Source organism: Osmerus mordax, chromosome 10 (genome assembly GCF_038355195.1).
Source record: "Osmerus mordax isolate fOsmMor3 chromosome 10, fOsmMor3.pri, whole genome shotgun sequence".
Classification (NCBI taxonomy): domain Eukaryota; kingdom Metazoa; phylum Chordata; class Actinopteri; order Osmeriformes; family Osmeridae; genus Osmerus; species Osmerus mordax.
This window is the reverse complement of record NC_090059.1, coordinates 7830839-7856263: the sequence shown is the minus strand read 5'-3', so window position 1 is coordinate 7856263 and position 25425 is coordinate 7830839. Positions and strand designations below refer to the sequence as shown.

At 48.0% G+C, this 25425-nt stretch overlaps 4 protein-coding genes across 4 annotated transcripts; 2 read left to right on the top strand and 2 right to left on the bottom strand.

The window, feature by feature from the left end:
• Positions 1–6061: 6061 nt before the first annotated feature.
• Positions 6062–10080, bottom strand: eme1 (essential meiotic structure-specific endonuclease 1). Its single transcript, XM_067245260.1, has 8 exons — positions 9303–10080; positions 8881–9008; positions 8517–8606; positions 7941–8062; positions 7648–7795; positions 7198–7313; positions 6706–6895; positions 6062–6454 (listed from the first exon to the last, which is right to left on the bottom strand). Exons 1-8 carry the CDS (start codon positions 10039–10041, stop codon positions 6278–6280), a joined length of 1710 nt encoding a protein of 569 aa, XP_067101361.1. The 5' UTR covers positions 10042–10080; the 3' UTR covers positions 6062–6277.
• Positions 10081–10295: 215 nt separating this feature from the next.
• On the top strand, positions 10296–11822 carry mrpl27 (mitochondrial ribosomal protein L27). Its single transcript, XM_067245239.1, has 4 exons — positions 10296–10350; positions 10630–10758; positions 10908–10975; positions 11288–11822. Exons 1-4 carry the CDS (start codon positions 10311–10313, stop codon positions 11492–11494), a joined length of 444 nt encoding a protein of 147 aa, XP_067101340.1. The 5' UTR covers positions 10296–10310; the 3' UTR covers positions 11495–11822.
• An 829-nt stretch (positions 11823–12651) lies between these two features.
• LOC136950922 (uncharacterized) lies at positions 12652–16035 on the bottom strand. The gene is made up of 5 exons (XM_067245448.1): positions 15872–16035; positions 15604–15707; positions 14536–14631; positions 13803–13967; positions 12652–13468 (listed from the first exon to the last, which is right to left on the bottom strand). Exons 1-5 carry the CDS (start codon positions 15936–15938, stop codon positions 13280–13282), a joined length of 621 nt encoding a protein of 206 aa, XP_067101549.1. The 5' UTR covers positions 15939–16035; the 3' UTR covers positions 12652–13279.
• Positions 16036–17141: 1106 nt separating this feature from the next.
• LOC136950612 (ras-related protein Rab-37-like) lies at positions 17142–24489 on the top strand. Its single transcript, XM_067245052.1, has 9 exons — positions 17142–17303; positions 21341–21451; positions 21624–21665; positions 21744–21810; positions 22738–22790; positions 23044–23109; positions 23850–23906; positions 24126–24202; positions 24360–24489. The coding sequence occupies exons 1-9, from the start codon at positions 17151–17153 to the stop codon at positions 24463–24465; spliced, it is 732 nt and encodes a 243-aa protein (XP_067101153.1). The 5' UTR covers positions 17142–17150; the 3' UTR covers positions 24466–24489.
• Positions 24490–25425: the final 936 nt, after the last annotated feature.

Here is a 25425-nt window from a genome sequence, read left to right as displayed (position 1 = left end):
TGAAATCAGCAATCTATACACACCCTCTCCAATCTGCAACACGCACACAGACAAAGACAACCTTGCAATACACACCCACGGTCAAATCGACAAACCCCACGGCCTCGCACACACACTCACAAAGAAGATCCTCTCAACAGCCAACCAAAAATGAGGGAATCCCAATTACCCTCGCTAATCAATAAGCTTCCAGACCACAAACGCTAAGCTACATCTTTCACGTGCCATTTAGTTTTTCCGGAGGAGCAAAGGCCGTCTCTGACAGGCTGAGCCAAGCCTGAGACAAGGTAACCAGGTCAAAAGCTCTTTAATATTGAATTAGAGCAGGGCATCGAGTCACGGGTATTAAGTCGACTTGAGGCTGGAATATGTGCTCGGCATTCAGAGAGAGTGAGACGTGGACCGTGAGCCCTGGTAACTTCTGCTCCTCCATGAGACCGTTTCCGACAGTCATTGAACAGACGCTTTGATCAAACGGGACGCACAAAAAGGGCATGTAGAACGTACAGCAGGAAGGCCGAAGGCGTGTTCGGGTCTAACTGTAATGCGGTGGTTTGGAGTCGAGGAACGGTCCTCCCTCACCCCCAACCCCCCCCCCACACACACACACACACATTCACACTCTAAACCCACTCATCCTCTCCATGCTGTGTTCTCCTCCAGCATCCTGTTGGTTTGTCAGGTGAATCACAGAGACTGTGATGTCAGATAATCCCAGGTTAGCTCTGAGCAGCCTGATAACAACCTGGAGCTGTTGTGTGTAGATAAGTACTGGCCCTGTCCGCTGGCCTGGTATGATCTAGAGGAGCTTCTCTCACACACACACACACACACGCTCTCACTCACACAATCTCACACACACACATAGTCTCTCTCACACTTCGAGACACCGACCGGGGCATTGGGCGAGGCTGGAAATGGAGTCATCCGTCTGGATGATGACGATAACCCCAGGAGGAGTGTGGATGGGAGCTCAGATAACCCCCGTCATCCCTTGTCATGGCGATAAAAATGATCAGAGCTGTGCGTGTGTGTGTGAGGAGAGTGTGGGGCTGGTGGCTTACTGGGGGGATTACACTCACACGTACACATGTACCTACACACTCCGACACATGCATCGACACACACATATGTCATGTGGAGGGGTGAGGTTGTGACCACTGAGGACTTGAATCCAAACATACAAAGCTCTTTTCTGACCTCTTGTGCAGTATTGTACAGGGACTTTATTCGGCAAGCACTTGCAAAGCATTTACATTTAGTTATTTAGCAGACGCTCTTATCCAGAGCGACTTACAGTAAGTACAGGGACATTCCCCCGAGGCAAGTAGGGTGAAGTGCCTTGCCCAAGGACACAACGTCAGTTGGCACGGCCGGGAATCGAACTGGCAACCTTCGGATTACTAGTCCGATTCTCTCACCGCTCAGCCACCTGACTCCCTGGGTGCATTATGGGCGCATTCTTAAAGCTGAACACCAAAATAAAATGGGAAATTAAACTGTTTCTGTTAGACTCTCTTCTAAAGACAATAACTGGTGGGGGAGAGTAGGGGAGAGGGTGTGTTCAGGTGAGTCCAGGTGTACGGTCATGTGACAATAACATCTGTGCTTCCTCTGTATCCGAGCCATGCTGGGCCTACGTTCAAGACGGAGATGTTCTGGCTGTCTTTCAAAACCATCTTCAGACTTCAACTCCCAGGGTGCACTGCCACTCTCTGCAACAACACAAAAAAAGAAGTGAGTCGGCACTTTCACACATCCCCCATCTTCAGTCCTTAACCTTGGAGGCTCTGTTAGTCTAGAACAAACTCGTTCCATCTCAGATAATTACCCACCTCCTCCTCCCTTTAAAAAGAGTCAAATTAGCAAGTTTGGTCCGGAAGGACAGGGGCAACATTATCCAATTTAACGCGAGCAGCAGCAACGTGTGTGTGATAATCACCTCATCATCGGCTTACATCAGTCACCATTAGATGTCCCAAAACGACTTCCATCCTCCACCCCACTCACAAATAAAAATCGTTCAGCACTGTGTGGAAGAAATTGGGATTTCCTGTGTGCTTACATTATTCACTAATCAATAGAACTTTCACTAATCCACAGAACTTGTCATTGGAGACTAGTTAGTATGCTCTCATGTGTGCTTGCTATTAATACGAGTAGATTGTGTCTATGTGTCAGGGTTAATAGATGTTTGGGGTCAGGAGAAAGTACTGGGTAAACGACCCTTGTCATGACTACAAGGAGAGTACTCTCTAGTCTGAGAGTGGTCATGTGTTGGGAGCTGTGATTCTTTACAAAACACTTTCTTCATCAACTGTGATTTATTTACCAGTCTGCGCTTTTGAAGAGGGGTGAGATGGAGGGATGAAGGAGGGGAGATGGAGGGATGGAGAGGGAGGAGGAAGATGGAGGGATGGAGAGGGAGGATGGAGGGATGAAGGAGACGGAGGAGAGATGGAGGGATGGAAGAGGAGGGGTGTAGGGATGAAAGAGGTGAACCCAGTGCCAGCGTCTCTGTTGTGTGTAATAATCCACAGATGGAGGGAGGAGAGGAAGGGAGGAGAGAGAGAGAGAGAGAGAGAGAGAGAGAGAGAGAGAGAGAGAGAGAGAGAGAGAGAGAGAGAGAGAGAGAGAGAGAGAGAGAGAGAGAGAGAGAGAGAGAGAGAGAGAGAGAGAGAGAGAGAGAGAGAGAGAGAGAGAGAGAGGAAGTGAGAGAGAGAGGAAGTGAGACCAGAGTGAGGACCAAGGTTGCATTCTACATCATTTATCCGGATTTCTATGGAGGAGGACATCTTGTGTGATGAGCAGAACCTGAGTCACTCTGCCTCAGAAGTCTTCTGTTTCTGATCAATGTAGCTCTAACACTGTGCTACCACAACTAATACATTGAAATGGCTAACAGCACGTCAGTTTATTTATGGAAGCAGTCTCAATTATAGTGTCTTCCCCTTTGAGCCATCTGTCGGTGTGTCTGTGTGTGTGTGTGTCTGACTGTGTAGGAGTGTGTGCATGTGTGTGTGCATACAGTATGTGTGTGTGTATGAGTGGGTGCGTAGATGTATGTGTGTGAGTGTGTGTGTGTTTCATCTGTAAGATACTGAGTTCGAGGCTTGTGGAAACAGACGTGACGAGCGACACAAAGTCTTCCTCTCTCCATCTTCCCTCCCTCTTTCCTCCATCTCTCCGTCTCTCCCAGTCTCCCCGTTCAGCCCTCCTCCCCTCCTCTCAGCAACACCGCGGTCATCCACCTCTGTGCGGCAATCCAGGGAGGAAGAGAAAACAGGCCAACAAGGAGACCCTGGTAGCGGATTCGTGCGCGTACCATGTAGGCTGTAAGGCCCTACCGCGGCCTACGTCCAAATCTGGCCTTGGCCCTTTACGGCATGTCTTCCTCTTTCTCCTCCTGTCACACTTCCACCTAAAAACTGTCCAATAAAGCATGGACGAGTCATTGATATCTTAAAAAAAAAAAGAGACTGGTAGCAGCGTGGGGCAGAGAGGACGCCTTCGCAAGGCGTCCCAGGTCCCAGCTCAGGGATAGTGAGGCGCAGGCCAGCGCTGGAACCAGGCTGTGGGGAGGTCGGGGTGAGAGTATGCTTGAAATTAGCATTGAGAAGACGGCTGCCAGGGCTTGAGGAAAATGAGGTTGAGGTAAGGCTATTATAGTCAACCTTGAAGATAGGTGTGTGTGTGTGTGTATGCGTGTGTGTAGATAAAATATATTTTTACTGTGAACTTGTGAGCTCCCATAGTGCGTTATAATCCTCTATATCAAAGGCTATTCCCAATTTGTTTCTGAAGATCAAGCAATCTGGACCGCCACTGCTTGGAATGTTAATAAAAAAAGGCCCAGGGGGTTCTGTCCGGGACTTGTACAGGTGTGGACAGAATATTGAGCACCCGCGCGGAGCAGGCAAGCGACTGCCGTCCCGTCGCCTGTCTCCCGATTCCGAGCAACCGCTTCTGTTAACTGAAGTCGCCGTAGCCTTTGTGCGTCCCTGGAAGAAGTTATGTTTATTGACATCAGTAGAAAGTTAGCTCAATTGTAGCAGCTGAAAAAAACTGGTGCAAAATCTCCTGACTATTTCCAATATCTAATAAAACTTAGCCAGTGTAGCTAAAAAACACAACTTCCTAAACTTTGGTACACGGCCAATCGTTTAATCCGGAGCATGGCGACATTAGGTTGTGACCGGCTTTAGGGCGGGCTGTCCATGGCCACTAGCCCCTGCTTTTGTTGACAGAACCAGCACTCTGTGTTGAAGTGAGGCCAGAATGTGTAGCAGTTCCAAAGAGGGTCACCCATCCCTTGCGGTCACAAACACACCGTCCACGTTCCTCGCATTACAATGAAAATTGTTGCCTAAGGAAAAGAGGGAAGGGGGGGGGGGGGGGGGTCAGTGGAGGGTTACCAACGAGTGTTAGCAGCAATCTTTTAAAGATCTGTTTGACTGTTGTCCAGTTTACCTTTTTCTGGGTGTAAGTCGTCTGTCCTCTGAGGTGATGGTTTATGGAAGGTAAGCAAGCTGATCACATGCCTGCAGGCTACGGCTAACCGCAGCCCAAGTCCCTGTCTGTTTACAACCAACAGCGTAGCCTTGGCGTCGATTAGTTCTCCTGTCACGCTCTCCCTCTCCCTCTCCCTCTCTCTCTGGCAGCGGCGTGAGGGAGTGGAAGGAGGAAGATATAGGAGAGAGCGAAACACGCACAGAGAGAGGGAGGAGGGGGAGGAGAGCATGCGGCTCTCCAGTCTGAAGAGAGGTCCCGACTCCCGACAGTGCCTGAGTTGTGTGGTTAAGCAAATGGAGAGAAGATTGAACGGATTTCTTTAAAGCAGCCAGCGCCGCCACCACCCTTTCTCCACCTGCAGCCTTTTCTCCTTCAAAGGCTACCCACAGAGAGCAGCCGCTTGGCTGTAGAGGAGAAGATAGAGGAGAGGAGGAGGAGGATAAAGGATAGAAGGAGTAAATCACAAATATGCCAGAGTATACACACACACACACACACACAGATCCAATCCCTTTGAGGTAACCTGACATTATATCACTCCATGGTTATACATTTTTAATCAAGCTTGTCAGTGGGGTTCATAAACCTGCATCACCTCTCCCTCTGTTCATGTACCCTCCTCCTCCATCCATCCACCCGTCCATCCCTCTGTTTATCTACCCTCCTCATCCATCCATCCACCCTCACTTCATCTGCCCTCTTCCCCTCCTCCCTGCTAACCCTCAGGTTAATGGAGACCAGCTCTCCCACACAAAAATCATAAAGCCACTGATAATGTGCAGCATTTTCTGGGACTCGAGGCTTTTTAATTTATTTTCGAAGCACAAAAATGTTGATAGATATAGATTATGAAACCGCAGTCACATTAGATGTTTTCGATGTGATTCCTAGTCATTTTCTCTTCAATAACTATCATTTGTCACTGACTTCCTTTTGACCTGCCTGAAACTCAGCCTTCCCATCTGAAACATAGGCCTACAAGGTCTTTCATTTCAAATATATTTACATTTTAACATTTTAACAAGACTGAAGTGTTCTACGTTTGCATTGTGAACCAAGCCTGCCCCCTGGTGGTCATGTCTTGATATTGTCAGATCTTGTCCAGCATAATACGTCTATACCAAACACCTGATTCGGTCAAGAGACAGACGAAGGGTGTGCTGGTCTGGTTCAAAGGTCAAGACCAAACGTTCTTCTGAACCTTCACATCTCTTAACACTGGCTCGAGGGAAATAAGCAGGCTGGGGTAGACACACTTCCAAACAGCTGGGCTACACAGTGACACACACACACACAGACACACTCATACAGGTCTCTGCACATCTGTATCCCTGTCAGGTCTCCAGCTGCCTAATAACACACACTGGAGAACAAGAGTGACAGCTACTGTCTAAGGAGAGGTGTGTGTGTGTGTGCGTGTGTGTGTCTGCCTCCTGGCGTGCATTACTGAGTGTGTGCATGCTTTATTTATTTACGATAATGTCTAAAACGTGGGACTAATAGAGAGGCAGCTAACTGTATTTAAAAGATAATAACATTAGCATTGAACCACTGTTTGAAAACGTTTTAATAGAATACAAATCTGAATGATCCAAAGAGAAGAGGTTTGACAACCAGATGACTTGGAAACAGACATAGCCAACAGGAATTGACATTAAAACAAGGTTTAGATCACCACATGGAAGTGTCCACGGGGTTGGTAACTATGGTGACGACCCCACTCCCTTCAGGGTCAAATTTAAAAGAAGTTGAGGGGGGTCAAAGGTCACACAGTGGAGTCCAGTATCTGCTGGGGGTCTGATGACGTCATTAACAGGAAGAGACGCCTGGAAAGTTCTGGACCAATCCGGCGCGTGGTAGCGGTCACGCCCTCTCCTCGGCGAATCAAGAGGTCAGACAGCAGGGAGAGGCCCTCTCTCTCCGACCTGCACTTGCGGTACGCCTACGGAGATCAGGACACTGAGGAGGGGGCAATACCCAAGTGTGTGTGTTTTGTGTGGGTAGTGTGTGAGCTGTACACGTGGCAGGCTTGGGGAGACCAGGACCATGAGGAGGGGGCCACGTCCCCCACCCTGTGTATCCTAAGTTTGTCTGTGTGTAGGTAGCCTGTGTGTTTGTGTAGCCTATATGTGTGTGTGTATCCTATGTGTGTGTGTAGGTAGCCTGTGTGTGTGTGTGTGTGTGTGTGTGTACCTGGCAGAGCAGCAGTGGAGAGGGGTATGCAGCCAGGATGGCAGAGGCCATGTCTGGACTGACTCTGTTGAGCTGCTGGATCTGTCTCGTCCACACCTGCTGGAGCCCCCCGGCCCCCCGGGGCCCCTTCCGGCCCCCCGCACTCTCACTCTCCACGCAGAACGAGAAGCCAGTCTGCTCCCTGGCTCGTCTGGACGGACAGACACAAACACATACAGCCACGCACACACAGATACAACCACACACACACACTGTAAATATTCAATACTGACAGTAATACACAAACAAACACATTACACAAGAAACAATATACACGCAAAATAAGTCATACACACATGCATCAACACATCCCACACTACATAATACGTCAACAATATCACATCACAGAATGTTACAAATGCACGCACACACATTAAAAGAGACACACACAAGCACACACCTAGTCGACCCACGCAAGCACTCATAGGACACACCACCCCGCCACTCACTCACTTGAAAGGGGCTTCGGCTACCGCTTTTGTTGTCATGACGACGTGCTGGGAGAAGTCCGCCCAGGTGTGCAGGAAGCGTACCTGAATGCCGGTGTGAAGCTGCAGGTGCACCAAGGCCTGATGGGAGATTTTGGAGGACAGGAAGAATAAGGTCATGGGTCATCATTCTGTGTGAGCACAGCTGAGCCTGTTTGACACGCCTGCTTCCTGTTCTGACACGCCTGTCCTGACACGCCTGCTTCCTGTCCTGACACACCTGCTTCCTGTCCTGACACGCCTGCTTCCTGTTCTGACACGCCTGCTTCCTGTCCTGACACGCCTGCTTCCTGTTCTGACACGCCTGCTTCCTGTTCTGACACGCCTGCTTCCTGTTCTGACATGCCTGCTTCCTGCTCTGAACACAAGACCCTCTACAGAACCAACACCTTCTCACGGAGAGACCTCTCCCTACCTCCTCTATGTCAACTCGCGACACGTCCGGCAATCCTTCTCCTCCTCCATCGTTCTTCTTCCTCCTCCTCTTCTTCACTGCTCCTGGTCCTAGCTCCTCCCCCAAAACAGCCTCACGCAACTTCTTCTGGCCCTGGGACTTCTGGGATCTGTGGGCAACACAGGAGTTGAGACACAACGTATAACTAGACAGGAGGAAACAGTGGAACACCCTCAACCCCCCCCCCCTTCCCCCATCTTCCTCCCCCTACCCCCCTCTCTCATCTCCTCCTCCGCCAGGTGGGCCAGGCTCACTTGAAGTACGTCTCCAGGTCGATCACCACCAGGCTGAGGGAACGCCCAGGGTTTCTGTCCATCAGATCCAGGATCCAGGAGGTCAGAGAGGGACAGCCATTTGCACCCACCCCCCTCTGCTCCTGGAGGGAGGGCGGGAGGGAGGGAGGGAGGGTGGGAGGGAGGGAAAAGAATGAGAGGAAGAAAAGAATGAGAGGAAGAAAAGAAGAGAGAGGAGAGATGGAAAAGAGGAAAGTGAAAAGGGGAGAGGAATAAGATAAAAGACGGGGAGATGAGGGAGAGGAGACGATTTGGTAAGATATAAACATTGAACTGGTTATATTACCTTATACCTGAATCACAAAACCAAAGTCAGGAGGTGAAATATCACATTTTGAACCTCATGAATCATGAAATAACATAATAACACAACTTACCACGATGAAGTCTAACTACATAACAGTTCCTCTGTAACTCCACTGTTGCTCCTCTAGGCACTAGTATGTTACATGGTAGCTCATGTAAACATTCATGATAAAGGGCTGCCCTAAACATACAGCCCAGTGCTGTGAGCTAGCGTGGGAGTGCAGAAGCTACCTGGCTGTAGCTGTGGACCAGGGGGATGAACTGCTCCACAGGGATCTGCAGCACCACGAGCGGCTCCAGTACCCCGGCCTGCGGGCCTGGCTGGAGCCCAGAGAGGGAGGAGGTGAAGGGGGCGGAGGAGCAGGGCGACAGGGGGTTAACCTCTACAGCAGACTACTCTCAGCTCAGCTGTAGTCTGTGTGTGTGTGTGTGTGTGTGTGTGTGTGTGTGTGTGTGTGTGTGTGTGTGTGTGTGTGTGTGTGTGTGTGTGTGTGTGTGTGTGTGTGTGTGTGTGTGTGTGTGTGTGTGTGTATATACAGTATGTAGGTGTATTTGTGTGTGTGTGCGTGTGTGCGTGTATCTGCATGTGTGTCACCTGAGCGCAGGGAGACTTCCTGGTCCAGCTGACACAGCGAGGGAGGGGTTGTTTCTCTATGGCACAGCTGCAGCCCAGAGCCTGCAGAGATGCCAGCAGGGTGGCCCCGCCCTCCAGCTGCAACAGAGCTACACACACGCACGTATACACACACACGTATACACACACAGACACATATATACAGACACACAAACATAGCAGGGATGCACCCTATGTGTATAAACAACATTCTACAAGTGTATGCGTGCTGCAAGTGAATCAGCAAAGATACAATCGCGCACACACACACACACTTCGTGAATAAGTCATATTTACTATAGTCTACACAGTAGGTGAGTGAATAAAAATATACAAAGTCTATCTCTGTCGGCAAGACCACCCTAGACCAGGTTGAGACTGCTCTGCCTAGGACAGACACCCACCTGGGTCCACACACGCCACAATGTGTTTAATGCACTCTTCCGGCCTCAAGGCCTTGGCCGCCTGCGCGAGCGCCCTCCTCTCCTCCTTCTCCCTCTCCTGCTCCTGCTTTCGCGTCTCCTTTCGCGTCTCCCCCTCCGTCTTCTCCCTGGCCTCCCTCCTCCTCAGCGCCTCCTCCCGGGAAGTCTGGATCTCCGCAGGTGTTCGCTTGGAGGGCCTTTTTTTCGCCGGGGAGGTGGAGGTGCTCCCTGCCCAGGAGGAGGGCTTAGGAGGCGGCCATAGCTGCGGCATGGAGCCCTCTTCGGGGTCGTATAGTGGAAGCGGAGGTTCTGACTCTGAGAAAGCGCTCTGTGCTGAAAACTCTGGAGGAGACGGATTCCTTGGCGAACGGCCATTTTGCCCATTAATGAATAAAGAGGACGAAGAAACAGCTTCTTGTTTCTGTTTTAGTCTCTGTGCTAACGGCACGTACGGCGCTTCTTCTTCGTCGCTACTGATCATCTTGACGTCGGGCACTCCTACACCGGCACTCAGGTTCTCCCAGACCGCGTCTTCCCCTAGGTCAGAAACAGGGGAGGAAGACACGGGGATCTCGATATCGGAGCTGTCTAGTACCACCACGTCAGGCTTCGTTATACGGGTGAGGGGGGCTTGATTGCTGCGATCGGGCTGTAGAAGAAACTCGTACACGGGTAGTTCCTCGTCCAGATCGCTGGTGGAAGAGTCGCTGTAACTATCCATTACTGTCCAGACACATTGGCTCACTGACAAAGTGGCATTACTATTCTATTTGCAGTTTTATTAAGTTCAAGATAGTTGGCGAACTTTTACTTTGTATGTGGGTTGTTAGAACCTAACCTAGGATTTAAAACACATTAAAACGATCTATGTTCTTTTTACTCGAACTTAGAGTAGAAGTTTCGCATTTCGCGCATTCCCAGCATTCAGTGCGCGTTCATGGAAACGAATCAGTGGACACGCATTGACGTACACTTATCACGTGCCTAAAGATGGCTGCGCTCACGTCCTTGATGTTGAGGACAAGAACAGGTAATTTAAAGATTATTTAAAGAATAACTAAAATAAACGTTCAACTTTACTATGGTCTAGAGATAAAAACATAAACAAGCGGCGTGTTCTACCAACGAACGCTTGCTAGTAGGAATATGTGATTCGTTTTAAGTAACCGATTGACTGACTCACGTAAGGCACTGCAGTAAACAGGGACGCGAACACCTCTAATCGTGATAACAAGATAATTAACAACCTTTTGCCACAATTGTGTGAGTAAACACGTATTAATCCCTAACGATGTTTCACCTCCTAAAGGCCTACTACTCCCGTGCCAGTGTCCTCTCGTGGACGCGGTGAGGTTCGCGTCCAAGAAATCGGGAGGTAGTAGCAAGAACACTGGAGGAAAGAGCCCTGGCCGCCGCTTCGGCTGCAAGAAAATGGATGGTAACTTAATTATGTGCACCCACACTCATACAAATGTGTTCAATAGAATACAATGTTTGTTTAATGTACCCAGAATCAAGGCGATAAGGGACAATGTTGCTTATAGTGGGAATGGATGTTCATTGTGTACTCTTTTTGTCCGCGACCAGGGAACTTTGTCCACGCTGGAAACATCGTTGCGACGCAGAGATCAACGAGATGGCATCCAGGAGCACATGTAAGTCGGAGATGGTTGAGGTCTCCTATCCTCATGAACACACACCCTTTTCCAAGTGACATGAGAAATAGTTAAAACGTTGTACATTGATGTGTTGAGACCAAACCCATAGGCTACTATCTTTAAAAATCATTGTGATAGGACATTGTGTCTGCTGCACTGGACCAGTGTAGTGGTCATGGGTATAGGCGTCATTACACCTGGGTCCCACCCACTTCTTGAAATCGGCAGTATGTCTCCCCGCCGCACTTGTTATTAAGAACATTATATTTAACAGCCACATTCTTTCTGTGTAATGTTTCTCTGTCCCAGGTGGGCATCGGGACCAACAACACCCTCTACGCATTGGAGGACGGAATTGTCCGTTACACCAAGGAAGTGTACGTTCCTCCGCCTCGCAGCCCGGAGACCTTTAAGGTGATCACCAAACTTCCCAGGGGAACTGTCCTCTACAAGACCTTCATCAACATCGTCCCCAAAAAGCAGGAAGGAGTTTTCAAACTGGTGGGCATGTTTTAATCAGCTTTCATCCCACACGGAATGTATGGAAGTTCCGGAACTCTCTTTCTCTACTTCCTGTGGACTTGGAAGTCGACTTGGGAATGTTCTGGAACAGTTGGAATTCCTGGGGAAGATGTGTGCTGTGAGGTGGTGATAAGGTCATAAAGGAACTCTGATAAAGGAAGCTGTCCAAGGGTGGAGTACGGTCATTTATGACTCATAGAGAGTTTGTGTTCATCAATGTGAGTGTTCGATTGTGGAGGAATGACTTGTATGTTAACTGTCATCTGTCTAGATTTGTGTGCTAAATACATGTCACAAGAATAAAGTTTTGTATTTAAGTGCATACGCTTACTCTTTAATGGTCAGGCAGTAGATCGAAGAACCAATGTGAAAATTCCTGAACTTCCCCAGCCATCCCATGAATATCTGTTGACATTTAGGAAATACATCCATACAGTTGATTGGAAAAACCTGGTCTGCAGTTCTGTCGACTGGCCACAAGGGGTCTCAAGAGCAGACAACAGCATTGTCTGCTGTTACTAACCATGAGGGGGTCTTGAAAGAAACCAAAAGTGTCACTATTGTACAGATCATGGTTCTCTCCAGTCTCTTATTAATAACCATAAAGCATACCTCTGGGTCTGTGTCTTACAAGCTAACTGCTAGCTACAAGCTTACAAGCTAGTGTTATGACACCAACGTATTAATACAACCTGTGTAATACAACCTCCGGTTACAGGACAACCTGGGAGTTATATGGAGAAGGGAGACACACTGAAACACAGAGACTTTCTGCACCTGTGAAGGAGTAACTCAGCCCAGCTTGAGAGGTCTGGGGGAGAGCTGCAGTGGTGGTATGAAAGGGAGGGGATGAGTGCCTGGTACTGTCAACACCAGCGGCTTCTAGAACTCTCATGATGGAAATCCTCTCCAGGAAGTGGGAGGAGTCATGACTGTGTACAGGACTAGTGGGTTCTGCTGAGGGGTGGTGAGGAGGGCGAGAGCTGAATTTCCAAGAAGTAGAAAAGGTCAAAGAGAGGTCGTAACTCCCTTCAGAGCCTCACTTGCTATCTATGGTATGGAAATGTTTGTGCCATAAGGAATTTTGTCATCATTAACTTACAGAATCTGTAAAGAGGTAAGTTATTTATTATATAACTTAAAGGAGGATATTTAATAGAAATGTACAAATATTGTCTTTAATTTTGTTTGCTAGCTTAGTTACATCTGTACACAGCATGAGTCAGATCCGTACATATCAGCACATTTAAGTTCTTCCAGTATATTTTCATAATATTTAGTTAATCTTTAACCTGGGTTAAAAAATGACCCTTAGTAGTTTGTCATTTTGTGAAAACACATGTCCATTGAGTTGGTTCTGCATGGTCTACGTGAAGACGAGTTTACCTGTACAAACACACTATTCCTTGAATCAGAAGGCTTCAGATTGTTGATTAACAAGAGTAACTAGGGCGGGATTCTGTGGGATTCTTATACAACTTAAAGAAGTTGTTTCCACGTAGGAAACGTGAAAACGTGATGTTCCGGCGTTCTAACGACTTCCACAAACGACGCACACTTCTTTGGTTTGTTTTGTCAACACTCTGTACACGTCATTCCTGCTCTTTGACACCTTCTTTAAACCGTCCGCAGGTCAGTTCACAGGAAAGTAGCTCACAGGAGCAGAGACCTCCAGAAGGACGCAGCCACCTCCATTCCAAACTCCTCCTGACCCCCGGGCAGACAGCACAGGCTGAGTGGCCCCTCTGTCTCCATCACAATGAGGGCCTCCAGAAGAGATCACTGCTGGTCGGCTGCTGGGCCCATGGGCTCCAGGCCTGGGGGGCCACAGATGGGGGCTTCTTCCCAGACCGCAGGGGAGGGTCCTGGGCAGGCGAGGCTGCTGGAGGAGGGGGTCTCTGGCGACTGTAAGTCCACAGCAGAAATCTCCACAGAGCGGCGCAGGGTCTCCTCGTATGTTGGAGGGGGCTGAGAGGAAACAGACACCAGCATTGTGAGTGTGGCAGGAAGGCCTGGGTGTGTCTGGGGGAGTGAGGCTGCTAGGACTGGTCTCTTCAAACGATGCTGAACTGATAGATCACATTTTAGGTATCGCAAGCCCTGTGCACTTCACACGCAAGTGACACAGATTTACACACACACGTACAACACGTAAACCCGTGCTCGAAGATACACACAGAAACACAGGTACACAAAGCTAGCAAGAAACACACGTGTGCGTAAACAAGGCTACACAGAAGACACACAGGTACACGAAGCAACCCAATGACACACATACACACCATGCTACACAGAGACTGACCTCAGAGTCGGAGTAAGGCCCGTTGAGGCCGAAGCGGTCAGCGATCATGGAGTGGATGAGTCTCTGGCGGTCCTTCTTCCGGACGCTCTCGTAGGACGGCAGGCGGGGTGGTGGGCCCTGCAGGTGGTAACTGCTGGGTTTGCCAACGATGAACAGCCTCCCTAGCTGCAAACATACACACGTACACAAATGCTCACATACGCACATCTGTGTGCCCACAAACATACCGTCACACACACACTTTGTTCAGTTGCACATATGCACTATAAATGACTTTATGCCTATTAAATCGCTCTACTGGTTCACTAACTTGTGTCTTGAACTGATTGGTTACTGATCCTAATATAATTATTCATGACTGAACATTAGGTGAAATTATGCCTGATCATCTGACTGGTCACATTTCCAACTCATTAGAAACCGTCACCAGTCATATAAAAATGTCAGACATCGTACAGTACAAACTGTGCTGTTAAATCACCCGTGTTAAAAGCAATCACATTACGATTCCCCTTCAAGCGTCTGTGTAACATTAACTCAAAACAGAAAGACTTCCTCCAGCCTCTCACTGAACTTGCTCTCAGAGTCGATGAAGGGACAGGAGCTGGTACAACCTTCCTCCTTCTCCTACTGTCTCTGGTGAGAAGGACGAGAGGAGAGAGGGAACAGGAGGGAGGGAGGGAGGGAGGGAGGAGAGAGGATGGATGGATGGCTGGAGGAGAGAGGTATGTACCTGGGGGTCCATCTCTCCGGGGGTTGTACCAGCACCCTGCTGGTTGTAGGAGCATCCCACTAGAGACTGTCTGCTGTGGTAGTGTGGAGGGACATCCTGGAGGGGGGGAGGGGGGTAATAACATAAGTCACACCTTCACACATCCCCCTCACACATGCACACACTGGTGCTGTTTGTCTATAGACATATGAAGAGTACGCCTTTCAACAGCAACAGAGCTGCACACACACACGTATATATCACTCACACACTAACAGACACACACACACATTAATGTATAATGTCAGCTCAATGAGTTATCCTTGGGTTTCTTAACTCTGGACTTTGTCTTGTTTACTCCACACATTCTCTTGTCCAAACTGTTTCCTCCATGGATTACTAGATCATGGAGTTAAGTGCCTGTAAAACTTCCTGAAAGCCCAAGAGGACAAAGCTCTGTCTATCTGACCTGTCAACATACCAGGAGTTTCCATGCTGAGTTTGATTCACTTTTCTTCCTTAAAAGCTCTTATTCAGGATTGGCAGTACCAATAAGAATTGACAGAACATTAACAGCTAACAGTCTCTGCCTGTCTGTCTTACACACACACACACACACACACACACACACACACACACACACACACACACACGCCACCACCACCCCACAACATTAGGCCACACCAAGCAGTCACTCTCTGTTATGACAAGGAAACAGTGTTAATATGCTCAGGGCTAACCAGTGGCAACAATGTGGTCGAAACAGTGAAAGCACACAGAGATTGGTTACCCCCCCCCCCCCCCCCTCACCATCAGCAGAGCAGGAAACCGAGAAACACTGCTCATCGGCCAGTATTACAGGAAACATGACAACAAGTAACCTTGTGAGGATTCAGAAGCATGGAGGACATGCTATGAAATGCTGTCATGTCTTATGGCAACAACCATGCTACATCTGTGTCTAAACCTGATGACATCACACAAGCATTATGTGTAATATAATCCAACACATCTCAATTGTGGAATATCCGTGGAATTGAAGTCACATGCTATGACGTTAGAGGCGGTTGTGAATCGTGCTAGTCTTACGGTATGGTGTTGTGAGCCCCGGTAGAACCTGCAGCACAGCGGGTCTTTCCGGTACAGGATAGCGAGAAGCAGGATGATCATAAAGAAGAACACCAGGCAGGACACTGCGGAGGGAACACTCGCTGTCAGTCACGATCACGGTCACGAGGGACTCCGTTACATCTGTTAAAAGCTCGTTTAAAGCATCTTCATAGCAAGATGAACTGTGCAGAAAGACGGACTCTTTGCCGACTCTTACAATGTTGATTGATTTATTGACTTAATCTACCTGAAGCGATGATAATGGTCAGATGATTCGCTGTCAGTGGAAAATTCTTGGTTGAATTGGAGGACATCCTTACACAAAGTCACACAAGTTACCCAACAAGTATCCTACTTGAGCCTGAAAGTTAAAATCTGAATGAATGCATCTCGATTCGCTCGTGTCCAAAAGAAAAAGACATCCAAAACAGTAGTAATTCCTGAAGGCTGCTTAAACTCGTTTGCGCCTTGGTTGGATGTGATACAACAATAACTTGTTGCCCCTCCAGCAAAACATTAGCTAGAAACTTTGTTCGGTAAATATTAACAAACTCGCAGAGAAACTGGGACGGGCTGTTGCACCCGCCCATCGACCCAACGCTGCCACTGCGTCAACAGCTTTAGGGGAAACTCGTTCGGAGATTGAAACACAGAAAAGGGGAAACAACTTGGGAGTTTAATATAGAATGAGGGATTTTGAGGGATCTGGCACAGTACAGCGTGACCTTGCACTGAAAATCAATCACTGTTCACCTGTCTTCCTTGTCAGTACCAGACACACAATAGAACAGTCTACAGGATTCCTGTGCGCACCCGGGGAAACCCTTCATCTCTCTCTCTCTCTCTCTCTCTCTCTCTCTCTCTCTCTCTCTCTCTCTCTCTCTCTCTCTCTCTCTCTCACACACACACACACACACACTCACACACACACACTCCCTCTCCACCTCTCACTCCTCCCACTCTTCTCCTTTTACTCCTCCCCCTTCTGCTCTCTCTCTCATTCCTCCCTCCTCTCCCTCTTCTCTCACTCCTCCCCCTCTCCTCTCCCTCCTCCCCCTCTTCAATCCCTCCCCCTCTCTTTTTCTGGGTCTTCATCGGAGCTCTCCATGGTGCTGAAGGGCTCAACACGATTTGTTCTAACGCCATTGAACAGTCACTAGTTTCCCACTTTGCATACCGAGTACGGCATTCCGTTTATTTCAGCTGAGAAACTGTGGACGTCTCCGTTTCTCCAGTGTTGTTTTGTTTCGAGCGCATCACGGTGACGCCACACCACACAAAGAAAACTAGAGAGATAGAAGGAGAGAGAGAGGAGGAGAGAGAGAGAGAGAGAGAAAGAGAGAGAGAGAAAGAGAGAGAGAGAGAGAGAGAGAGAGAGAGAGAGAGAGAGAGAGAGAGAGAGAGAGAGAGAGAGAGAGAGAGAGAGAGAGAGAGAGAGAGAGAGAGAGAGAGAGAGAGAGAGAGAGAAGGATAGGTTTTAAACCTCCTTTAACGATTCATATTCAGAAGAGGTTCTGGCAAACAGGATGGAGAGGATGGAGTCTATGGAGCCGATTTCGGCGAATTATGCTACGGCGTACCCCGAGATCCACCCGGACAGCGCGTACGGATCTACCGCCGAGGACTTCCAGGAGAAGCCTGCGTCCACTCCTTCATACGACGAGGAGTTGATGCATAAGGTAGGCGAATAAGAATATACATTATAGTGTACATCTCTGTTGTTCCCCATATGCAACTTGTTGACAGCGTACGGGGATAGGCCAGGTAATTTGTTGGTTGAAGAAAGTTTTAGGGACTGATGTATTGGCAGAGATCTTCAGGCTAATTTCCCCACTCTATTTAACCGGAAGATGTGTTGTCATGTCTCCATCCGCGCTACTTAAGAGTAATTGTCTACTAGAGTAAATGTCATTACTCCCATTAGATCATCGCTGTCTTTTTGTGATTGGATCAGACCAGCTCGAGGAGGAGGAAGTTCTGACGCTTGATCAAATCAGAGTTGCACGCTCCATCTGCGGGCCAGGGCTGGTCAGAATAATGACGCCCTATACTGTACCGGCCCAAATAAGAAGCGCTTGCTGACTCGCTTGCTTACAGCCTTACAGCTACCGCAGTCCTCCTAAAACAAATCACTTGCTGCTAGAGTGCATTTACGGCCAGCGTCTTCAGATCGACTGCAGTATCGTGTTAGCAGCCTAGCTTGTAGGCTACGTGGCTGAGATTTGTTTAATTGGGTGTGCTCAAGCCTTCGGCGAGAGCACAACCTTTGTTCTCTCACATATATATTATTATTATTATTTTTATTTCTTTTTGCCCCCCTAAAACTCAGTAAATACTTGGCCTACATAGACAACGTAGGTGTCAAAAGTTTCGTCTTGGTAGCGATTGAGTTGCTTCTATTGGAATTTACGTTCTGTTGCATGGTTTAAGCGTAAGTTAAGTTTTTGTGGCGAAAAGTGAAGCTAACGGTGGCTAATTTGCTAGCCACAGTCACTGACGTTACTAACGTCACTGCGTCACTAACGTCACGAAAACACGCGTGACTACCTTTGCCAGAACATTCGTTTCGCATCTGTTAACTTGGGGGATAGCTAGGCTAACTATAGCTTTACTGCAAGGCAGCTGCAGAAACGCCACAAGCAAAGAGGCCAGGGTGATAAATATTTACTCATTTTACTTTGTGATATGACACACAATTGTGATGTGTAATGTACAATATAAGCTGATATTATTAAGGAAGTACATCTACTTTCGGAAACAGTACTCTACTATTTCACTGACATATTAGCATCATGACATTAGCCTGTGTTGCCCGGGCAACACATACTACAGTGGTCTATGATGTATCTGTTTTCAATCGTTAAAATAAACATTCCTCACATATACATTTTCGTTGTAGGATTTATTCTGACATTAGTAAACGATTTGTTGGTGAAATTACCATTACCTGTGGTTTCAAACCAGTGTAGCTCACTGCAACGCTGTAGCTTACGCGAGACACACTACAAAAACATCTACAGTAGCTACAGTACAGTACACAGATGTTTAGTGTAGCTCACTGCAACGCTGTAGCCTACTGTACCCGAGACACTAGTGTGAGTAGCTAACAACAACTCCTCAGCTGTTTAAGTCAAACGGCAACAGAACATGTTCGGCACTCCCCTTACTCAAAAGTCTTTCAGTAGGGAAACTATCTGACTACTAACCTGAACTTCATTGCCACAGCCTAAACTTTGTCAATCTGTTCATGAAAATAATTAATTTCAGCCTAAACCGTACAACGGAACGTTTAATCGAATTCAACCAACGCAATCGCTATCAAGACGAACACAGCAGTAGTCTAGTACTGTACTGTAGTAGTAGAATTTACCGGGGCAGCTTCTCCACACAGGGCTATATCGCATTTTGAGTTGTTACTGACAATGATCGCTACCAGTGAGCTTTTTATGAATGAGCTATTTTCCACTAAATAAATGTCAAGCTTATTTACGTTTTTGGGGGCATATTTTCAGTTAGCAGATGGTACTGTTTGAATCGCGATTCTATCTTCTGCCGGTAAAGTCGTAGAATAATCTTCAAAGGGGGTTCTTTATTAATGAATGAATGCAATATGAGTAGGCTAAATGCCTGAAAATATCACGAGAAGGGACAACTTAAAAGGACGTTTAAGTCATAGAGATTAGGTCCATTTGTACACCGGTCTGCCAAATGTATTCGTTTTGATTCAGCCTGTCAGCTGCCTCTTGCAGGGGAAATGAGAAGACATCATATTTCATTCTACACTTCACTCGTATTTTGAGTTGTAAATGAGCAGCAAAAAAAAGATGCTTTTAAATCTATGTAATCTTTATAAATAAATGCATTTTTATATAAAATATACAGACCCCTGTGCAACCGACGCAAGCAAGCACACCCTACAATTTCCCCAGAAATTGTATCCTCTCTAGTTAAATATTGTCACGAGACTGTGATGGCCCACTTCCTGTGAGAGCTTCCTCTTGGTGATGTAGGTCACCGGGGAGTCTGTGATCTTTCGAGTGGAGATCAGGCCCATTGATGAAAATGGGTCTTGTTTTGTGGACTAATGCTCGCTGGCGGCTGAGTGACCTATGAGTCAACACAGCCCCTTACAAAGACGGCGTGCAAAGAAATACTGGGTAAAAAAAAAGAACAAGACAGTGAGAGAGAGAGGGAGGGAGGGAGAGAGACAGGGAGAAAGAGAGAGAGAGAGAGAATAGTAGGGAGAGACAGACTGACACAGCCCATGAGCAGAAGGAGAACAGCTGTTACCCATGCTTGTTCAGTCCTGAGTTAGGCTTCATTTACATCTCTCTCTCTGTCTCTCTCTCTCTCTCTCTCTCTCTCTCTCTCCTCCTCTCTCTCTCTCTCTCTCTCTCTCTCTCTCTCTCTCTCTCTCTCTCTCTCTCCTCTCTCTCCTCTCTCTCTCTCTCTCTCTCTCTCTCTCTCTCTCTCTCTCTCTCCTCTCTCTCTCTCTCTCTCTCTCCTCTCTCCCTCTCTCTCTCTCTCTCTCTCTCTCTCCCTCTCTCTCTATCTCTCTTTCCCTCTCCCTCTCTCTCTCTCTCTCTCTCTCTCTCTCTATCTCTCTCTCTCTCTATCTCTCTTTCCCTCTCTCTCCATCTGTCTCTCTCTCTCTCTCTCTCCATCGCTCTATCTCTCACCACACTCACAAGAGGCCCCTGTGGTCTGCCTCTCTGCTGATCTGGAAGCAGAAGTAATGTGGTTCCATTATTACAGGTTATTATGATGGGTTACATAATGTGGTTCAGGACTGGCCTTAGTTTGTCATTGCAGCAGTTTCATGCTGCTGGACTCGCAAGCAGCTGGCTAACTGATGAATTACACACACACGAACGCACATGCACACACATATAAACACAAACAAACACACACACAAACATGCACGATTGTTGTTTCCTCCAAGACAAATTCCTCAACATCTGCGTAGCTTTCACCTAATTGCATTTCGTCTCCATGGGAGAAGGCTCTCGCATATCCCCCCACGTAACCACGGTAACAGTATCATAACCTTACCAACTGTCCTCTCATCTCCCTCCCCCTCCCTGACAACACACTCCCAGACTCTTCAAACCCACAGACCCTCGTTCAAATGCCGAACATGAAACCTGATCAGACGTGTGCAGTGTTTCTTTGACGCCATAGCAACCTGGTCGTTATGGTAGCTGAGTGTGCAGCTGACCCGGCCCCCCCCATCCCCTTCACTCTTCCCCTCCTTCTCCCTCTCTCCCCGTTCCCCTCCACCTCCCTCACCCCCCACCCCCCCAACCCCCCCAGATCTGAACACGATATCCGAGGCTGAACACAGAACTTTCTCTGTGATGCTGACAGAGAGAGACTTCCTCACGACTTCCTTCCCTAGTTCTCCAATTTCTATAATCTTCCGTGAGCTGAGTTCAAAGACTTTCTGAAATCTGCTACAAAATGTAAATGTGAACTCAGTTATTTCTAATCCTCTGAATGCACACACACACGAGCACGTGCTCTCACACATAAACACACACACACACAAATGCACACATTCAAACACACACAGTATTAACAAAGCCATGCACGTGTGTGTAGATTTATGTGTATTTATCTATTTATATGTGTGTATGTGTGTGTGTGTGTGTGTGGATATGTATGTGTGTTGTGTGTGTGTGGATATTTATGTGTGTGTATGTGTGTGTGTCTGCAGACCATTCTAGTGGGAGACAGCGGAGTGGGGAAGACCTCTCTGCTGGTGCAGTTCGACCAGGGCAAGTTCATCCCCGGATCCTTCTCTGCAACTGTCGGCATCGGCTTCACAGTACGTGTTTGTGTTTTTGGAGTGTTTTTGTGTGCATGTGTCTGTGTGTGTGAGTGAATGAGTGAGTGAATGTGTGTGTAAGTCAGTGAGTGATTCTGTGTGCGTGCACGTGTGTGCGTGTATCTCTCTACCAAATAAGAAAAACAATCCAGTACCGCATCTGTCTCCTCAGAACAAGGTGGTGACGGTCGACAACATCAAGGTCAAACTGCAGGTGAGTCATTCTATTCTAGACAGACAGAGCACTGTATTGGATGGTACCGCATTGACTTGTGTGCTGTTGTGTGTGTAGATCTGGGACACAGCGGGCCAGGAGCGCTTCAGGAGCGTGACTCACGCGTACTACAGGGACGCTCAAGGTTTCCTTTGCCCTTCCTTTATACTCACAGTATTTGTATTTGTTATGTTTTGAAAGCGCTTTGAGATGCAACTTACAAAAGGCGCCATAGAAAACAAAGTGGTATTATTATTGTCAAGTTAGGGACAGGCACAGGCCTACCAGGTTAAGGACAAACGACACTTTCATGTCAAGACACTCAAGTATTGATTTAACCAATTATTGTATTGGAAATGCTTTGTCTTTGGCGGTTGGTGGTTACTCTGGTTAAGGGGGAACTCCCTTGGAGCATAGCCAGTATAGCACAGTACACACAATAACAAGGCAGAGAACATAGGGTATACGATCCCCCGGGGAACAGGAATCATTTCAAACGTAAAGCAGACTTTTTAACAAGCAAGAGAAGCTTCCCAGAGCATGAACAACGTCTGTAGTGACGATACAGAAGGCAGCATGGAGGAGCCGGGGATGATGGAGGGCGGCAGCAACAGCACCATATTCAGGAACACGGCAACACATGATGTGTGAGCGTGTGTTTCCGGGTCTGTCACTGCAAGCGGTATCATAGTCCGCCGAAGGCCTGGACCTTCAATCGGCTGCAGCTGATAACGTGAGTGGCATGAGCTGATGCCCGTGACGCGCTGCTTGAGTGCCATGGCAGAACTAGCTCTGCCCATTTCATGACAAACAACGCTGTCACCATGAACGAGACATCCTCACAAGTGTCTGGGTTGAATGTATCAAGGTTGTAGGCGATGTCATACTTACGTGTCTTAGCGACACGTAAGTTTGTACCCTAAATGAGCTTAAAGCTAACCTTTGGCATTCTTACTTTATCAATCCTAGAGAAGTATCCAGGCAGGCCTTTATCAGGATTGGTCATCTGTGTCCATGATAACCAGATACCCATGATACCTATGATATCTGTTTATTGTTTGGTTCTTGACAGCTCTACTCCTGCTTTATGACATCACCAGCAGATCATCCTTCGACAACATCCGGGTAGGTGTCACTTCCTGGTCTGCAATTGCTTGGTTAGAGTCTTATTGGAGATTGCTTCTTGGTGTTTTGAAGACAAAGTATATTCATAATTTCATGATTGAAGCAATTAAAGGGAGGTTATTGCACTTTAAAAAAATCCATTGCTAACAAATAACTCACTTAGTTTACATTGATCCCTTGTGTGTGTGTGTGGTGTTTGTGTGTGCGTGTGTGTGTGTGTGTGAGTGTGTGTGTTCTGTTTCCCCTTCCATAGGCATGGCTTACAGAGATCCATGAGTATGCACAGACGGATGTAGTCATCATGTTGCTTGGCAACAAGGTGAGGAGGGTTTGTGTAAAGCTTCTGACTCAAGTCAGGAAGAAAGAGAGGAGAGTATAAGAGAGGAGAGGAGAGGCAGCAGGAAGAAACAGTAATCTCACATAAAATAACACCTCACACGCATTCCTCAGTTCACACCCACTGAATCACTCAGAATATGCTGAAAGAGAAAGAACAACAAGATTAAAAAGAAAGCATAGGGAGTCAGGTGGCTGAGCGGTGAGGGAATCGGGCTAGTAATCCGAAGGTTGCCAGTTCGACCGGTCATGCCAACTGACTTTGTGTCCTTGGGCAAGGCACTTCACCCTACTTGCCTCGGGGGAATGTCCCTGTACTTACTGTAAGTCGCTCTGGATAAGAGCGTCTGCTAAATGACTAAATGTAAGCAGAAAGAAAGAATGCAGGAGAGAGTGAGTTTCCTTGAGCAGAGATGGTGTGTGAATCACAGACTTGACAAGAATGTTTCTGCATGCAGGTGGTGAAATGAAATTCCTTTAGCAGATGGTTTCATCCACAGCGACATACATACAGCGCATGTAGAAAATAAAGCAGTAAATCAAGCATCAGAAGTGCACAGCTCAAACTGTAATTTTATTGTCAGAGTCAAGGAACAGCCTGTATATACCAGGCACAGTACACCAAAGACAGGAAGAACAGGGTTGCTGTATGATGGTGGTGTTTCTGTAGTTTTTCTGTACAGTGGTTTTCCTAGATGAATCTGAATGTGTGTCTCCTTATAGGCCGACATGGGGAGTGACAGGATGGTCCGGAGAGAGGAAGGAGAAAAGCTGGCCAGGGTCAGTCTCTTCCTGCTGTGGCTTGTTTGGATTCGTAGTTAATTGTCCAAATATTACCAGCATACAGTATTAGGCTGCTGTAGTTACAGGGTAATCAGTGTAACATTAATATAAAGTGTTGCTATGTAGTTAAATGGTAGTCAATGTAATGTTTTGCCAAGTATTGTTTGTGTGAATCAATCCTTTCTCCCGGTTCATTGGTTTCTTCCATGTGTCCAGGAACATTCCGTCCCTTTCATGGAAACCAGCGCCAAGACTGGAGTCAACGTGGAGCTGGCATTCACAGCTGTGGCTAAGTGAGTCACCTCTGGGGTCGTCTCTGTATCTCTCTCTCTCCTCTGCTTTTCCCTTTCCCACCCCTCCCCTCCTCTCTCTTCTCCTCTCCTCTCCTCTCCTGCCTTCCCCTCCTCTCTTCCTCTCCTCCCCCCTGCTAACCCCCTGTGTCTCCCGCAGGGAGCTGAAGCACCGTGTGGTTCAGAGGCCCGACGAGCCCAGGTTCCAGATCCACGACTACATCGAGGCCCAGAAGGAGAAATCCAGCTGCTGCAGCTTCCTCTGATGCCCTGACCCCTCTGACCTCCAACCCCATGACCCCTGACCAACCTCACGACCCCCCTGACCCCCAACACTCTAGCCCCTGACCCTCAACCCCTGCCCCAAGGCTACTCCTGTAGGAAAGGCTACATATGATGAAGATGAGGGTTCTACGTGTGACGAAGACGAAGACGTGTCGTGAAGAGTCCCGTTGTACTGCAGACGTGACATCAGAGACCCACGAGGAGACGTGCGACCAGGGGAGGCAGGCGGGGGCCGAGGTGGTTCCCTGCCAGACTCACAGCTGCAGGGTCTGTCTGTGGCGAGGAGAGAGAAGCGTGACGAGAGAGAGAGAGAGCGTGTTCCCGGAGCCTCCTCCCCTCCTGGCCTGCCTGCGCCGTCTGCTCGAATTAACCCTCTCTCTCCTCAAGACCGCCCTCCCTGCCGGTTTTCACCCAAAGCCTTTCGCAGAACAGGGACTGCGTTTGTTGTCGGCGCAATCGTCTGGGAAGGGGGATTCAAACCACGGGCTTTGACGCAACCGTGCTCTCCTCTCAGTGTGGAGGTGCTGTAGGCGTGCTGCACACAGCACATTTCAAAGTGTTCGTTCGATCACATTTCTAAGCCTTCATCTAACCCGAACCAAATTTGCTGTGTCGTGTCCTGGGTGCCACCGTGAAGCAACTCTCTTCAACCTTGCCTTAACCAGGAGAGATCCAAGGTTGAAGAGCTTGTTGGGATTTGAAAAAAGCGCGTCCTGGCCAAGCTAGGCAGCACCCTTCCACCGTTATCAGACAGCAGAGAAACTCCCCAAGTCATCCCACAGACAACTAGATTTACGACAAGTAATCTAGTAAACCATAGCACCAGGGGCGTAGGTTTCATCAGACGTGTGTGGGGACATGTCCCACCCACTTTTTGAAAACGGAAAATCCGGTTTGTACACAAACCAACGCCCCCAGATAGCCCAGCGGTGCAACGAGAA

Bases quoted from the DNA above. Each gene is read 5' to 3' on its own strand.
- eme1 (XM_067245260.1), bottom strand. From the start codon at position 10,041: ATGGATAGTTACAGCGACTCTTCCACCAGCGATCTGGACGAGGAACTA. The intron at 8,607-8,880 runs GTGACACACATG...TCTGGGCTCCAG, and splicing joins GGAAGTCTCCCTGCGCTCAG to CCAGGCCCGCAGGCCGGGGT. The intron at 7,314-7,647 runs GTAGGGAGAGGT...ATCTCCCATCAG, and splicing joins CGCGAGTTGACATAGAGGAG to GCCTTGGTGCACCTGCAGCT.
- LOC136950922 (XM_067245448.1), bottom strand. From the start codon at position 15,938: ATGTCCTCCAATTCAACCAAGAATTTTCCACTGACAGCGAATCATCTG. The intron at 15,708-15,871 runs GTAGATTAAGTC...TTCCCTCCGCAG, and splicing joins GACCATTATCATCGCTTCAG to TGTCCTGCCTGGTGTTCTTC. The intron at 13,968-14,535 runs GTACATACCTCT...GTATGTTTGCAG, and splicing joins CCGGAGAGATGGACCCCCAG to CTAGGGAGGCTGTTCATCGT.
- mrpl27 (XM_067245239.1), top strand. From the start codon at position 10,311: ATGGCTGCGCTCACGTCCTTGATGTTGAGGACAAGAACAG. The intron at 10,759-10,907 runs GTAACTTAATTA...GTCCGCGACCAG, and splicing joins CGGCTGCAAGAAAATGGATG to GGAACTTTGTCCACGCTGGA. The intron at 10,976-11,287 runs GTAAGTCGGAGA...TCTCTGTCCCAG, and splicing joins GATGGCATCCAGGAGCACAT to GTGGGCATCGGGACCAACAA.
- LOC136950612 (XM_067245052.1), top strand. From the start codon at position 17,151: ATGGAGAGGATGGAGTCTATGGAGCCGATTTCGGCGAATTATGCTACG. The intron at 21,452-21,623 runs GTACGTGTTTGT...CTGTCTCCTCAG, and splicing joins CTGTCGGCATCGGCTTCACA to AACAAGGTGGTGACGGTCGA. The intron at 23,110-23,849 runs GTGAGGAGGGTT...GTCTCCTTATAG, and splicing joins TCATGTTGCTTGGCAACAAG to GCCGACATGGGGAGTGACAG.